This window comes from Sinocyclocheilus grahami, unplaced genomic scaffold, assembly GCF_001515645.1.
Source record: "Sinocyclocheilus grahami isolate Dianchi unplaced genomic scaffold, SAMN03320097.WGS_v1.1 scaffold32.1, whole genome shotgun sequence".
Classification (NCBI taxonomy): domain Eukaryota; kingdom Metazoa; phylum Chordata; class Actinopteri; order Cypriniformes; family Cyprinidae; genus Sinocyclocheilus; species Sinocyclocheilus grahami.
The window spans coordinates 1,790,922-1,806,980 of NW_015505211.1; the positions used below are offsets into that span (position 1 = coordinate 1,790,922).

At 38.8% G+C, this 16,059-nt stretch overlaps 6 protein-coding genes across 6 annotated transcripts in view; 4 read left to right on the top strand and 2 right to left on the bottom strand.

Annotated features, from left to right (window-relative positions):
- Positions 1–1,862: 1,862 nt before the first annotated feature.
- LOC107577072 (histone H2B 3) lies at positions 1,863–2,790 on the bottom strand. Its single transcript, XM_016263188.1, has one exon. The coding sequence runs from the start codon at positions 2,686–2,688 to the stop codon at positions 2,308–2,310; it is 381 nt and encodes a 126-aa protein (XP_016118674.1). The 5' UTR covers positions 2,689–2,790; the 3' UTR covers positions 1,863–2,307.
- A 135-nt stretch (positions 2,791–2,925) lies between these two features.
- On the top strand, positions 2,926–3,843 carry LOC107577061 (histone H2A-like). The gene is made up of 2 exons (XM_016263180.1): positions 2,926–3,459; positions 3,579–3,843. The coding sequence occupies exon 1, from the start codon at positions 3,016–3,018 to the stop codon at positions 3,400–3,402; it is 387 nt and encodes a 128-aa protein (XP_016118666.1). The 5' UTR covers positions 2,926–3,015; the 3' UTR covers positions 3,403–3,459; positions 3,579–3,843.
- Positions 3,844–4,228: 385 nt separating this feature from the next.
- On the bottom strand, positions 4,229–5,592 carry LOC107577081 (zinc finger protein ZPR1-like). Its single transcript, XM_016263197.1, has 3 exons — positions 5,437–5,592; positions 5,055–5,120; positions 4,229–4,868 (listed from the first exon to the last, which is right to left on the bottom strand). The coding sequence occupies exons 1-3, from the start codon at positions 5,503–5,505 to the stop codon at positions 4,743–4,745; spliced, it is 261 nt and encodes an 86-aa protein (XP_016118683.1). The 5' UTR covers positions 5,506–5,592; the 3' UTR covers positions 4,229–4,742.
- Positions 5,593–5,869: 277 nt separating this feature from the next.
- LOC107577139 (cytotoxic and regulatory T-cell molecule-like) lies at positions 5,870–10,452 on the top strand. Its single transcript, XM_016263251.1, has 12 exons — positions 5,870–6,028; positions 6,862–6,913; positions 7,021–7,173; positions 7,264–7,380; positions 8,113–8,271; positions 8,743–8,841; positions 9,188–9,268; positions 9,393–9,431; positions 9,550–9,615; positions 9,764–9,898; positions 10,015–10,101; positions 10,203–10,452. Exons 2-12 carry the CDS (start codon positions 6,862–6,864, stop codon positions 10,364–10,366), a joined length of 1,152 nt encoding a protein of 383 aa, XP_016118737.1. The 5' UTR covers positions 5,870–6,028; the 3' UTR covers positions 10,367–10,452.
- A 2,098-nt stretch (positions 10,453–12,550) lies between these two features.
- Positions 12,551–15,597, top strand: LOC107577128 (heat shock cognate 71 kDa protein-like). The gene is made up of 7 exons (XM_016263243.1): positions 12,551–12,776; positions 13,038–13,190; positions 13,415–13,970; positions 14,174–14,376; positions 14,481–14,679; positions 14,761–14,993; positions 15,094–15,597. Exons 1-7 carry the CDS (start codon positions 12,624–12,626, stop codon positions 15,286–15,288), a joined length of 1,692 nt encoding a protein of 563 aa, XP_016118729.1. The 5' UTR covers positions 12,551–12,623; the 3' UTR covers positions 15,289–15,597.
- Positions 15,598–15,668: 71 nt separating this feature from the next.
- LOC107578568 (heat shock cognate 71 kDa protein-like) overlaps positions 15,669–16,059 on the top strand; it is a 3,060-nt gene continuing 2,669 nt past the window's right edge. The window contains exon 1 of the mRNA XM_016264517.1: positions 15,669–15,687. Coding sequence (XP_016120003.1) covers positions 15,669–15,687 — 19 coding nt within the window. The remainder of the gene's footprint in view (positions 15,688–16,059) is intronic.

The window sequence follows — 16,059 nt, forward strand, 5'->3', positions numbered from 1 at the left end:
AACTTTTATAAAGAATATCTCTTTGGATTTGAGACTTTAGTCTTTGCAACTTTACAGATCTTCATTATGCACCAAGAGCTTGTAACACTCCAAAGAGAAAGGAAAAATTGAAATCGCATCATATGACCCCTTTAAACCGACAATAAAAGCAGTGTTAGTTGTCTAACCTATTCATATTATTTTTCATAAAATACACGCACACACACTCTCAATATCCTTTTTTAGTGTATGTGGTTTCAGGTATGCAGTCTTCGTGAGAAAAGTTCTCGTCACATCATCGTTTTTTAGAAATAGATATCAGACCCTTTCAGACAAAGTCTGCCATCGTCAGAGTGTTATTTCAACAAAGAGTGCCCCTCTTAAAACTACACGTGAAAGGAACAACGAATACAGCAAAATCCCCAGAGTTAAATCAACTCTGCTCAGAGTACATATTGTCCCAATCTACAGAGTGTTAAAGTAACACTGAAGCAGAGTTACCACTGTTGAGGATTATGTGATACGTTTTCATGTCTAAAAGCCTGAGCAGTAGTAGTTCATCTTCAACATTGTAATCAGCAGGTTTTCTTTACTAATACTCGCCCAGCAATTAATTAATTGCTTAATTATCCCATTAACTTTAACTCAGCTTCAGTGTTACTTTAACTCTCTGTAGATCGGGACAATATGTACTCTGAGCAGAGTTGATTTAACTCTGGGGATTTTGATCTTCTAAGACACTGGCCATCTGACTATCTGGTTCCTTACTCACATTGTTTAATTTTTAATCTTCTGGACCAGCCAGCCTGGGCCCTAATACAATATATAGTATTCCAATATATAAATATCCTACATCTGCAGGAACTTCAAAGATTCCTGGTTAATGACATGGCGGTTATGGTAAACCAACAATCTATTCACTCATCTATTCAGATTCACTGAATTGTCATTTGCAAAATAATATCATGAAAATATGCATAGGTAATTAAATTCCTCATGTAATTTACCCATTGTGGTTACTTAATGTGCGCCATATGCATGTATTCAATGCCAAATGTCAAAATATGATCATGTGGATTATTCTCAGCATTCTCTCTCTGCCTGCAGGGGCGTCATGATCCAATCATCTCCCTCCATTATATGTCCCAGTAACACAAGCTGGATGAAATCACAGGGAACAAACCATACAATAAAGTGTACAAATGTCCTGATTTCAATGTAACCTGAGATGTCCTCATTAGTACTTTTAAGTCATCTGTTTTAAAGTAATCACTTACGAAAATTAACCGTGGTTTTATAGTAACCATGTTTTTTGGCGTATTGATTACCATTTGTATAACCACAGTTTTACTACAAATACCATGGTTAAACTATGGTTAGTGTAGCAAAACCATTGTTAATTTGTGTTTACCATGGTTAGAAACCATGGTTTTTGGTTTTATTCGTAGTAAAACCATGGTTAATTTTCATAGGTTTTCGGAGTTAAATCTGCTCTGAAGTGGCTCTGTGCCTCTATAAAGTTGTTTGTAAAAATGCAATGCTGCATAACACTAAAATATGCCAGCACTGACCCACATCAGTCCCTAATTCAAAGGTGGATCAGAGCAGCATAAATCTATATTTAAAATATTCATTTCATACAGTATGTTGATGATGAATGGGTACCTGCTCGCAAGCCAAGCGTCTTATTAGCGCACTTATAAACTTTCGTAGATACGGCAACGTCGTTTAAAAACACATTTTAAACGAAAGCATACTTCGAATAAATAGTGCTGTAACAAAAGCGCCCTTTTCGTACTAAATAATCGGCTTTATGTCGCCACTTTCGTTTATGGGGCAATTTATGTCATATTAATAAGCTAACAGTTACACATTAGCAGGCAGGAAAACTCGCAAATCTGCTTGTAGCTACCATTAACCAATGTATTTATTTATGGTAAATGACAGGGTAGTTATGAAGAAACATTCAGACACAAGACATTTTTCAGTATGAATACAGTACAGCCTTGTTTGTCAACAAGAAATCAATAAAAACCAAAGCCAGTGTTTCCCTCTGGTAACTTGAGTTTACAGCCACATGAGTTAACAAATGACGACCATATGCCATAATAGTACAGTACAAGTGTTCACACGTGCAAATACGATCAAACAGGAACAGCCTCAGGTGAATGTTGGTGTTACATATGGAAAGCACTGTGTTTGTGCTCTTCCAGAGCTGCGCTTTATCAAGATGTACCAGAGGTCCCTCATGCGGATATCAAACAACAGTGGATGGTTTTCGTCTTCCATCATCAGAGATAGATTCCAGTCCGTCTTGTTTGTTCACTTTCACTTGGAGCTTGTGTATTTGGTCACGGCCTTTGTGCCCTCGGACACGGCGTGTTTGGCAAGCTCTCCCGGCAGGAGCAGGCGCACGGCCGTCTGGATCTCCCGGGATGTGATAGTGGAGCGCTTGTTGTAATGCGCCAGGCGCGAGGCTTCTCCGGCGATGCGCTCGAAGATGTCGTTTACGAACGAATTCATAATGCCCATCGCCTTTGAGGAGATACCAGTGTCCGGATGGACTTGTTTCAGTACTTTGTACACGTAAATGGCGTAACTCTCTTTCCTGGTCTTACGCCTTTTCTTATCCCCCTTCTTCTGGGTCTTGGTGACAGCTTTTTTAGACCCCTTTTTGGGAGCGGGTGCTGATTTCGCAGGTTCAGGCATTGTGTCGGTTTTTCACTAAAGCTCAGCTGTCACAAGATCTTTATGGTATGCGAACTGGCTGCGTACATTTTGCCTCTTATTTATACAGTCGGCATGCAAATTAGAGCGAGCGCAGTCTCGGTTTTGATAGGATGACTTTCTAACGTCATGAACTAAATTTTGAGCGGCGATTGGTTGCTTGTTTTAGAGTGAAACCATCCAGTCAGAGCACACGTCCGGGTATAAATACCAATCCCTGCTTCCCTCATAAACGAAAGTACATTTGACTAGACACACTAAACGGGACGCTACTACTAGCCAAACAGGCGGTTCCTTTGTTGTCAAAACATGTCTGGAAGAGGTAAAACCGGTGGGAAGGCCCGCGCAAAAGCCAAGTCTCGTTCATCCAGAGCTGGACTTCAGTTTCCAGTCGGACGTGTACACCGATTATTACGCAAGGGAAATTACGCCGAGCGCGTAGGCGCAGGAGCCCCCGTGTATTTGGCCGCTGTCCTGGAATACCTCACGGCTGAGATCCTCGAGCTGGCAGGAAACGCAGCCCGAGACAACAAGAAAACAAGAATCATCCCCCGTCACCTGCAGCTCGCTGTCCGCAACGACGAAGAGCTCAACAAGCTTTTAGGCGGTGTTACCATCGCCCAGGGCGGAGTGCTTCCAAACATCCAAGCAGTGCTGCTGCCCAAGAAAACCGAGAAGCCAGCCAAGAGCAAGTAACGAGGCTTTGCGATCATGGACAATGACACAAACGCAGCTCTGCTAGTTTGAGTCTAAGTAATGTTGTTTCCTAGTTCACCTTATATTGTGTATGTTTTAATGAAGATGACAGCTGCATCTTGTAAACTTTTGATTTTTTATTTTTTTTTGGTGTTGATAATTGCTCTTTTGGACAGACGCACTCCCTCACACAAGAGATCTTCACCACCACTGGCTATAAATGGCCATGGGACATTTAACCTGCCATCACGGTGGACTATCTTTTCTGAGAAAGAAAGGGGGGGGGGACTCCATTTGTGGGGTGAATGAACACAAGTATTCCATCGTATATGGACCAATGCTGGTTACATTTGTCACTGCTTTAAATTACATGCAAGTCATGTCCTTTATCTGCTGTTCAAGTTTCAATAAATGTAAAGTGCCAGTGGAAGGCACAAAGAACCCTTGATTCATTGTTTTTCTCGAAGTTGCATGACTTGAATGGTCTAAAAGAGAAGCGCTTGAAGTGTGCTACATTTAAGGAGCACTTTGTATTTTTTACATTAAGAAATGAACATTTTTTACATAACAGTTCATTAAAATGGCAAATTTATGAGCTGAATATTTAGACAGAAGTTAGTGTACATGAAGGGGTCCCCTCTCATTGCCACCACCATGCTGACACACAACATGCCCTGTCACACACGGAGTTAGTAATATTTACTTACAAATAAAATATATAACTGATTCTACTGTGTAGAATTTACAGTTACATTTACATAATTTTAATAACCAATATGCAGAACAAAGGAGTCATTATTGTGCCTTTTGATGTCATGCTGGGTTTGATGTCATGCTGAAGCCATTGTTAATTAGATATCTCACTGAACTCAAAGTGTACAGATCAGCACCATACTTATACCATACCGTTTTATTGTACAAACATAACTTATTATATTACAGCCTTTATGAGTCAGTCCAATTACATGAAAATGCGTCCAAAGAATTCACATCCAGTGTGCTTAAGACTACTTTATTAAGTGTCTGTAGTTTTAAGTACTTCAAAAACTTTCTAACAATTCTGTTGTTATACTGGTAATTAACACAAGAGCTTCATAGCCAAGATGACCAAAACTTATAACTTAACATTTTTTGCCACAGACAGCAAGGAAAATTCAGCACCTTGCACTTATTCAAACAAAAATAATATTTTTTCCCCCTTTCGAACGCTGCCTTTAAAAGACATTATGGTTTTCAGAAGTGCTAATTACAATAAATGTAAAAGTGAATTAAATAATGCTATATAATGGTTTTGACAGAATTTGGCATATAACAAGATATAATCTCCATTTTTCTCTACTTTAAGCCAATTTCTCTGCGTACCCTTCTGTTTTCATGTCATTCAGCCCCAAGTCTTCGTTCTGCTCAAAGGTCCTGGTGTACTTCTCAATCTTCATTTCTGGATCTGGATCTGGCGCATAAACATTCTGCAAAAAGGTGTGAATGGTTAGCCTTCAGAGAAAATTAAGGGGGTCTGAATACTTTCCGTACCCACTGTACATATTTTAAAATATATTTAAAATCAAAGAGATTCAAAACAATAAATCCTACACTTAACCATGAGATATTATAGTAAGATCCTTTAAATAAAAAAAATGTTGCTCCTAGCTCACCTGAAGATAACTATTTCCTGCAGGATCATCCAGGATAATGTGCACATCCATTTCCCCTGCTGTTATCTAAGAAACATTTTGTAAATACAATGCATTAAGACTCTAGAAAATTTTTTTTTATTACAATTTATATGCACATATACGCAATATTCAAAGAAGAAACTTTTAGTAATTGTATAAATGACTAATTCTATATATATATTTATATAATCTATTACAAACAAATTATATTAACTATTTACATATTTATTTTTCCAGTAATTCTATATTTATTTTCAAAAATTATAAACAAAGCAAGCTCCTTTTTTAGACATCATATTGAGAATATTGTCATTGCTTTTAACAGCGAGGAACATTAACAGAAATGTAATATATTTCAAACCTTGTCAATCTTTTGCCCAAAGAGTTCCAGTTTCTCGGCTCTATCTGCTGTAGAGCTGTCTCCACACATGAAGGGGTTTTTTGAAACAATCTAAAATAAGCATAAAATAAGCATAAAATGAGCTGTTTGTTGATAACAAACACTGTTAGCTGGGCTTTGATTTTCTCTCGCTGCAAGAACGAACCACACAAGAAAATAAAAGACCAATGACAGCAGTCACTTTTTCTCTCTATTGCAAAGTGTGGCCCCCTCTCACTTTCAGCCGCAGCCCCTAAAAGTGGCAAGAAAACACAAATGAGTCATAGCAGAGCATAGGGTGTCTGTGGTCCTATCTGCCCCCTATCAACCTACTGTTCTTCCATTCAACTAGCCTATTGACTGCTTTTAGCATTCATTACTGTTTTAGGTTGTTTGATTCAAAGAGGAATGCCAATTATGTGAGAAGCTTTGTTAAAACATGATGATACTGACTTACTTCTCTTCATTCTGAACAGGCATAAGAAAATGTCTGGCAACAAAGTATCTTACAGTGGCAGAAGGAGAAACGCTGGTATTGAGATGCCCTCGAAAAAACTTCAGTGAGGATGGACACATGGAGTGGAGAAAAACAGGAAAATATTCTTGCAAAGATGCATATAGTATCAACACAGCAGAGGACGTGAAGCTTTTCGATAATTGTCCTAAATAAGGAAAGACAGTATCAGTGAATATATTGCACATATTTCAAAATTAAAACAATTTACATTATTCTATTAAATTAAATTCAAAGGTGAATAACAGAAAAACAAATCAACTGAATAAAATTAAGCATTGCACTGTAAGAGAACTGTACTACTGTTACTGTTTTTTTCCATGACTAAAAGAATCACACCCCCATGTCGCAGGATTTAGAACTACATCTGTTTATATGTGTACACATCTGTGAGTAAGATTTTAAGACCACTGTTTCCTGTTCCAGCACGAGAATGTCGCTTTATGTGTGACAGTGGCAAGTTTTCTCTCGCTGCAAGAACGAACCACACAAGAAAATAAAAGACCAATGACAGCAGTCACTTTTTCTCTCTATTGCAAAGTGTGGCCCCCTCTCACTTTCAGCCGCAGCCCCTAAAAGTGGCAAGAAAACACAAATGAGTCATAGCAGAGCATAGGGTGTCTGTGGTCCTATCTGCCCCCTATCAACCTACTGTTCTTCCATTCAACTAGCCTATTGACTGCTTTTAGCATTCATTACTGTTTTAGGTTGTTTGATTCAAAGAGGAATGCCAATTATGTGAGAAGCTTTGTTAAAACATGATGATACTGACTTACTTCTCTTCATTCTGAACAGGCATAAGAAAATGTCTGGCAACAAAGTATCTTACAGTGGCAGAAGGAGAAACGCTGGTATTGAGATGCCCTCGAAAAAACTTCAGTGAGGATGGACACATGGAGTGGAGAAATCCACAAGGCCATCTTTTGTTCTTTAACAATGAAAAAGGTGAGGGTGTGAACACTGTATATTGAAGAATGTATTTCAAACACATTTACATTTCCTCTTTATTGTATCTCATAAACATAAAAAATGTATTTCACATTCCCCTACAGCTCTAAGAGACTCAAGGAGCAGCATTTTTCATTTAAGCAGCTCTGAATATACATTACACATGTCTAATGTTACCTTAAAAGATGAAGGGCTTTACAGATGTCTACTGTATGACAATAAAGTAATTTCAAAAAGATTTAAAGTAAAAGTATTAGGTAAGAATATTTACTTCTCATCTTTTCCAAAAACATGCATCAAATATGACTATTAAATATGAAATTAAACTCTTTTTGTTTGGATCACAGAAATTCCAAAAATAGAAATGGCAGAGTATAAAGATAAAACAATCATCAAGTGTTCAGCGGCAGCGAATGGCCACCCACCTGAACTCTCTTGGCAAATCAGTGGGGTTGAAATCGAAGGTAAGTTACGAGAAGTGTCAGAGTGGGCAGACAGTTAGGGGGGCAGACAGGTGTACACACATACTTACACACACACACATAGGTTTGTTTTTGTGAAAAGTGGGGACATCCCATAGGCGTAATGGTTTTTATACTGTACAGACCGTATATTCTATTGCCCTACACCAACCCTACCCCTAAACCTACCCCTCACAGGAAACTTTGTGCTATTTCAGATTTTCAATACACTCCAATCTGTGCTTTATATGCATTTTGAAAAGTGGGGACATGGGGTAATGTCCTGAAAAGTCACCTTCTCCTTGTAATACCTATGTCATACCTTTGTCATTATACAAATTTATGTACTCATTTGTCACAAAAACGCGCACACACACATACGTGTGTGTGTGCGTGTGTGTGAGAGTGAGAGAGAGAGAGAGAGAGAGAGTTTGGAGTCAGTAAGATTTTTGATCAAATTGGTGACTATGACTTTCAAAAATTTAAAAATATTACTGAAAGACATACTGTGCAAACAGTTATACTGAAAAACAAAATTCCCATGACTTCTGACATTTCTGTCACTGAGAAACGAATACCTCGTGAAAATAGAGGAACCACAATATTCTGAAATAGGTCAGCTAAGGACAAATGCAAACAATAGTACTATCAATGGTAAATCTAGGGTGTTTCTCAGATTATTTGAATAATAATTCACAGATTACTGAATATATGCACCCTGCTTTGTCCTAACAGCTCTATCCAATACCTTGCGGGAGGAAAGATCCAGCAGGTCACTGGCAATTAGCCTCTTAACAGTCAAAACTCATATCAGGAAAGCAACGGTGATGTGCCTGGCAAAACATACAGCTCTCCCAAAACAACTGATCAATTTCGTCATTATTGAAAATCACTGTAAGTATACACAAATGGTAGGCTACATATAACCAACTGCAGGAATAGCAGAGACCACTTACAAGAATTGATAGTTGAACTAACCTCACCAACACCACCACTGATGTTCCAAGCATGTGACCAAAAACAGTGGCAATTCACCATAAATGACATTAGCCAGTATTAGAAAGAGGAACTGAAAGATTTGGGGATTTTGTTTGGCTGTGCTGCACAGGGAAAGTTAATCTACACTTCAGAGTATTTGGTAGTTTCCCATTTAAGTGAATGTGTGGCTCACATTAGAGTGGTCAGTCACATGATGTCAGGGAAACTATTTCTTTGAACAAAACAACTGTGTTCCCCATCCAGAACAGATGCACTAAATATTTATAATATAACAAACACTAAGCCAGATTCTTACAAGTAAACAGTCAAACCATTTTCTGATGGGATTTCAGAGTAATTAAATGTTTTTATTGTACTTTTGCATAGCTGTTACGGCCTCCACGACAAGGTACTCCAGTACTAGAGAAGAGCTAAAAACTGATGTAATGATCACAGCCACTTCTGCTCCTGTCATTAGCAGTACAGGTGGGTGTTTCTCTTCATTTCATGTCTTAGTATAGGTCATTTCATTTCTTAATGGCCGCACCAATTACACTAAACAAACTAGCTATCTCAAAAGAGTCTGATAATGACAGAATATTTTAAATGTAGCTTACATAAAAACGAAAGCAGAATCCCCTTCTGTGCAATGGTTTCCCATAAAACCACAGAATGGAAATTGCTTTTGCTCCTTTCTGCCTCCATCTTCTGGTAGCTTTTGAATACTGCACACAGTCGTTTCAAGGCATTTGAGGTTTTTTTTTTCATTTGAGCATTCTGCTTATCTTTGATATCTCAGCTATTGTTTAACAAATACACCATCTGATTACAGCACATGTGGAACTGTCATCAATTTCAGAAAGTACTGAAGTGCTCCCAACAAGAGACAGCACTACCTCAAACAGCATACAAGGTATAAATATGCGAATATGCATGATCAAATACTCCAATATTTCCATTTCACCTAAAAGTTAGTACGTGTTTTTATAAGACACTTTCAGTGTTTGTTCGCTGATTTGCTTTGTGATCTCTTTTAGTGGAGGAACATTCCACAGCAACCAATATAAGCTTGACAAGTAAGTGTTTTAAAATTTCATTGTTTAATATTTAAAATAATATACGGAACATAAAATATCATTCATCTTGCTTATTTTATATAGTGAAGTTGATCTCAGATCTATCTTTGCATTTCAGCACACAACATGAACTATTCAAATTCACCTGATGAATTCCTGACCAAAAATGACACCAACTCACAAGGTGTGAAGCTCATGAAAAACTAAATGCTTATGAACAAACCAGCAAAACTCATTTCTATCTTGCGCTCACATAAATGTCTAAATGAAAATCAAAGCAACATGTAAAGGACATGAATTACTGATTGCAGTATTACTTTGTGTATTTGCAGGTTTTGGCAAACAAGATCTAAAGGAAAGCTCACCACTGCTGATCCTGCTGGTCACAAGCCTTGTTATATGTTTGCTTATTGTAGTAATCTTCTTCTTGTTCAGACTGCAAAAGGCACATTTAGCCTGGAAAAAAGGTAATATAAGATTAGTTAAATATTTACACTTTACATCAAGCTTCAATTATATTCTAGAGTTTAGCTGAGATTTCATTCTGGATTCAATTTTTCATTTTAATCTGTTGTTATAACAGAGAACGAAGAATCAGACCAGTCTGTGGAAAGCAGCAAATCAAAATCCAGTCATGAAGAAAAGCAGTCCCAGGAAAGGAGAAGACAAGGTACAACCGCTGAAACCACCTAATCTTGTAGTTCAAACATATAAGCTTTTGTGTCTTTACAAACTATTAATATTTCGTGTTTCACTTGATTTTCTGTCTAGGCTTTTGGAACTCAAATTTCACAGAATACAAATTGGAAGAACCTCCACAGAATACAGCAACTTCAGTAGCTACAGTGCATGTGATCACTGAAACACAAGACAGTTCAACAACAGCAGCTTTTAACAAACTTGACGGAGCTTGTGTCAAGGAGACTGAACTTTAGAGGAAAATTCAGCAGGTTCTGAATCCTCATAAGAGACTGAACTGATTTTGCAGTTCTGTTATGAACAATGGTGCTCACTAAAAGATGATGAATAGCCTATAGCTACCAATTTTTGTATATACTGTATGTACTGTTTTTACATTTCAGTCACTGCTGGTTTACATTATTTTTTACTGAATGTAAAGAAGCGTTTTATTATGTGTGCTTTATTGCAATGTGTTTACAGTTTAATAACTTTGAAGTGTTCCCTTGATAAAATTGGAATAGACTGCCATGATATTTCATCATTATATTACAAATGTGTCTTTTTAACCTGAAATGGTTGCTGCTTGCCCTGTTATCAGGGTTTGGCCTTCTGATATTCAAAAGTCAGTGTGCCTTTTTTTTATAAATAGTGCAGACAATTAAATAAACTATTTTATGTAACGTGTGGATGTTATGCCTGACGAATCTTCTAAGGCATGAAAAAATAAAAATGTTAAATAAGACTTAAACCAAGCGCACTTTTTGGATGTCACGTCCTCTTCAATATTGTTTTGGGCTTAACGAAAACGCATGTGGTCTTTAAATAGTAACTTTTTTAAGTCTGAAAAGCACTTACTATGTGACCTTTGTCTTTAGTGGCTTTCGATTCATATTATGTTGTAGACACATTTTCTACTTCCTTATTTTTTGGCGATTCGTATTCTGTGTGTGTATCGCCCCCTGCTGGGCTTCTGTGCAATCATAGTTTATTTCCTGGTTCGTTCCCTTTCCTTCACTTAGAAATTTCGTTTTTTTTCTTATCTCTTTCCCCTTTAACAGGATAAATAATAATAATAATAATAATAATACTCTGCCTCAAAGGTTTCAGCTGGTGTTCTGATGATTTGTGCTACCCGCTCAGATTGTGCTGACGTTACCGCCCATTAAAAAGATAGGTAGCACAAATCGATAGCGAAAAATGCTACCTATCAGATTGTGCTACCAGCATCTTATTCATGTGTCCATATCTACCCCTACCCTAAACCTACCCGTCCATACTTACCCTTACCCTAAACTTACCCTTAAAACAATGAAAATATATTTTTGGTAGCACAATCTGATAACATGTTTCGTCGGTAACGTTACACCCCGGCGCTGCGTGATCAGCTCCTCGTGCTTCAACACAAAGCTCTTCATGATGCACATTGGAGCAGTATTATGACCTTAATCTAATTCAATTTTTAAATCATTATATTTCAACGTGATTTATACGTATTGTAAAATATCTAGAACATTCTCGAGCTGTATAAGTAATGGTATTTCTTTCAAGTAATGACTGATATTTTTCACTAGGCAAGACCTTACAGTCCCAAACCAAGGTCACTGGGCTGTTGAGCTACATTTGTTATTTTCAATTTGTATGTGCTTGTCATGGTGTAATCTACTAAACGACGGTTTGATATATTTTCATCAAACATTTCTGTTTTGCTGTATCATCGACGCATTTCCAGTGAATGTGCAGGCTGATTTCATCCTATGTATGTAAAGGACAAACTGTTCCGCATTGACAGCGGTTTGCGGCAAACTTGTGGGGGATGGTTTGAATTTTTTTCAACCAGTTATATCTTTGGTTCTTCCCATAGTGGGCGTGGCTAAACGAAAATTCCGGTATTGCATTGGTTCTTACGGGCTGAAGTTGAGTCATCTGAAATTTCATTGGCTCGGCTACCGGCAATATATAGTGTTCTGGAACATTCGACCGTTCTCTCTACTAAGCAAGGCGAGGCAGCAGTTTGTCGCCATTCCAGCTATCCAACCGGCGTCTTCACCCATCTCGGCTATTTCCAACCTGGTAAGGTCTTTGTTCTATCTTTTTTGATTATATTGGTTTTATAATCTCATATTGAATATTTGCTTCTCTGCTTGCATGTAGTATATCACTATTTCATTAATTACGAAGAGCTGAATTTCCTTTCCTTTTTTTTTATAATTTTTTTTTAATACATGTGGAATATTTTCCGGGTGTGCTGAACCATTATAAATGATTCCGGTTATTTATATTTATTTATTTTATTGAATTTTAAAAGTTTTCACTTCCATAGACTGCTTTTCTTGTTTTCACTTAGTTTAGCATAATTTTTTTTTTTTTTTTTTTTTTTAAAACCCTTTTATTCCTTTTTTTTTTTTTTTTTTTTTTTTTTTTTTTTTTTTTTTTTTTTTGTGTGTTCGTTCTCCAATAGATGCCAAACGTCTGATTGGCCGCAGGTTTGATGATGGTGTTGTTCAGTCTGACATGAAGCACTGGCCTTTTAATGTCATCAATGACAATACCCGTCCCAAGATCCAGGTTGATTACAAGGGTGAGACCAAGTCGTTCTACCCTGAAGAGATTTCCTCCATGGTCCTCACCAAGATGAAGGAAATTGCTGAGGCCTACCTGGGAAAGGTGAGTGATCATTCAGCTGTTTGTGGGGTAGCTCTATTAAACTCCCATTTGACTGTGCTTCGCGATGATGAAGTTGATTCCTTGCCATTCGTAGTTTCCACCAGAGGTTGAAAAACCAAAGATGGCCCAAGCACCTTCCTTGGATGTCTGAGCGACATGCACTATACTGTAGTTTATTATTATTATTATTATTATTATTATATGTATTGTTGCCTTTAGTTCCAAGTGGCAGTTGGGATCTAATTTGTGCACTCTTTGCAGACTGTTTCCAACGCCGTCGTCACAGTGCCTGCCTACTTCAACGATTCTCAGCGACAGGCCACCAAGGATGCTGGAACCATCTCTGGCTTGAATGTTCTGCGTATCATCAATGAACCAACTGCTGCTGCTATTGCTTATGGTCTGGACAAAAAGGTTTGAAAAACTTGCAACTTTCAGGAATTTTTTTTTTTTTTTTTTTTTTAACGCTTTAGTTTCGCTGTGATGAAGTTGATTCCTTGCCATTCGTAGTTTCCACCAGAGGTTGTAAAACCAAAGATGGCCCAAGCACCTTCCTTGGATGTCTGAGCGAAAAATTTAGTGTCATACAATTAATTAATGTACATGCGAATACTTATGCTCTTAATTCCTCTTTTCAGGTTGGTGCTGAGAGGAATGTCCTTATCTTCGATCTTGGTGGTGGCACTTTCGATGTGTCTATCCTCACCATTGAGGATGGCATCTTTGAGGTCAAATCTACTGCTGGAGACACTCACTTGGGTGGAGAAGACTTTGACAACCGCATGGTGAACCACTTCATCACAGAGTTCAAGCGCAAGCACAAGAAGGACATCAGTGACAACAAGAGAGCCGTTCGCCGTCTCCGCACCGCCTGCGAGAGGGCCAAGCGTACCCTATCATCCAGCACTCAGGCCAGTATTGAGATCGACTCCCTCTATGAGGGTATTGATTTCTATACCTCCATCACAAGGGCCCGTTTTGAGGAGCTCAACGCTGACCTCTTCCGTGGAACCTTGGACCCAGTCGAGAAGTCCCTTCGTGATGCCAAGATGGACAAGGCTCAGATCCACGACATTGTCCTGGTTGGTGGCTCCACTCGCATTCCCAAAATCCAGAAGCTGCTCCAAGACTACTTTAACGGCAAGGAGCTCAACAAGAGCATCAACCCTGATGAGGCTGTGGCCTATGGAGCAGGTGGGTGATTTTGTTTTAATCCGTTTTTTTTTTTTTTGTTGTTTGCTATGATGAAGTTGATTCCTTGCCATTCGTAGTTTCCACCAGAGGTTGAAAGACCAAAGATGGCCCAAGAACCTTCCTTGGATGTCTGAGCGACTGCTGTCATTGCTATCTGACCATCTCAATTTGTCCAAGGTTCTTATTTCTCACTTTTGTTTCAGCTGTCCAGGCTGCCATCCTCTCTGGTGATAAGTCGGAGAACGTTCAGGACTTGCTGCTGCTAGATGTCACTCCTCTGTCCCTTGGAATTGAGACCGCTGGTGGAGTCATGACCGTCCTCATCAAGCGTAATACCACCATTCCAACCAAACAGACTCAGACTTTCACCACCTACTCTGACAACCAGCCTGGTGTGCTTATTCAGGTGGGTACGAAATAGTTCTATTAGGGGTTTAGTCTTTTATCCCACCCAATGTCTTGTCGATTACTTTAAACAATGTTGTCTTGTTTCAATTACCCCCTTTTCAGGTCTATGAGGGTGAGCGTGCAATGACCAAGGATAACAACTTGCTGGGCAAGTTTGAGCTTACTGGAATCCCCCCTGCACCTCGCGGTGTTCCCCAGATTGAGGTCACCTTTGACATTGATGCGAATGGCATCATGAATGTTTCAGCTGTGGATAAGAGCACTGGCAAGGAGAACAAAATCACCATCACCAACGACAAGGGTAAGTCTTCTCTCCTCTACACCTAAATATTTAAAGACTTTGTGGTGGCCACTTTAGAGGTTAACTGGAAGTCCATTTCAGGTCGTCTCAGCAAGGAGGACATTGAGCGCATGGTGCAGGAGGCAGAGAAGTACAAGGCTGAGGATGATGTGCAGCGTGACAAGGTGTCTGTCAAGAATGGTCTGGAGTCCTACTCCTTCAACATGAAGTCCACTGTTGAGGATGAGAAACTGAAGGGCAAGATCAGTGATGAGGACAAGCAGAAGATCCTTGACAAGTGCAATGAAGTCATCAGTTGGCTTGACAAGAACCAGGTAAGTTTGCTATCCGTTTAGACATTTGGCCAATCAAGTGGTTTTTGAATTGCTTGCACTGGCAAACTCTGTGACTTGACGTCTGTTTGAAAACTTTCAGACTGCTGAGAAAGAGGAGTTTGAGCACCAGCAGAAGGAGCTGGAGAAGGTATGCAACCCCATCATCACCAAGCTGTACCAGAGTGCTGGAGGCATGCCAGGTGGAATGCCTGATGGTATGCCCGGTGGCTTCCCAGGAGCTGGCTCTGCTCCAGGAGGTGGATCCTCCGGCCCAACCATTGAGGAGGTCGACTAAGCCATTCCAAAGCCACTACGCTACCTCCATAGCAATGTTTACTGTTGCCCTCTATAGTTGGACTCCTCTAAAATTGTTACTTTTGTGGAAGTTTTGGATGACTTCAACTTGTAGAGAGATGGTTGCAATAAAACAAAAAAAAAAAATAAAAAAGGGGTATTAACGGGTCACATTTCCAGATCACAGGGAACAGATTTTCTACCTAGATTGCACAACCTATTTATTGACTTGTGAAATGTGAATTTCATAAGCCTTTTCCAACTGCCTCAATGCTTTGAAGGAAGTGAATAAAATGGTGACCTATTCCCAGTACTGCCTCTGTTTTTTGGTCAAAGTTTGGAGTTTGACCTTTAATTTTGTTTAACCTCTAAATATCAAGAATGTGTCACTGTCCTCAGGGTAATGTATTTAAATCTATCCAATGCATCATTTAGCTTTTTGCTTCAGCCATTTTGGCTTTGTAATGACTGAGGTCATATATCTATATATAGTGTAAGTGTCAAAGCCGATCATCCACTGTGTTTACAGTAAACCTCAGCCTGAATGGTTAAAATTGCTTTAAAAGCTTTTTACTCCACTGGATGTCATGACCATGACATCAATGCACCATGAGAATCGTATTACTTTAAAGGGGTCATATGATGCGATTTCAAGTTTTCCTTTCTCTTTCGAGTGTTACAAGCTGATTGGGCATAGATAAGATCCCTGAAGTTGCAAAGACTAAAGTCTCAAAACCAAAGAGATATTCTTTATCAAAGTTAAGACTGCCAC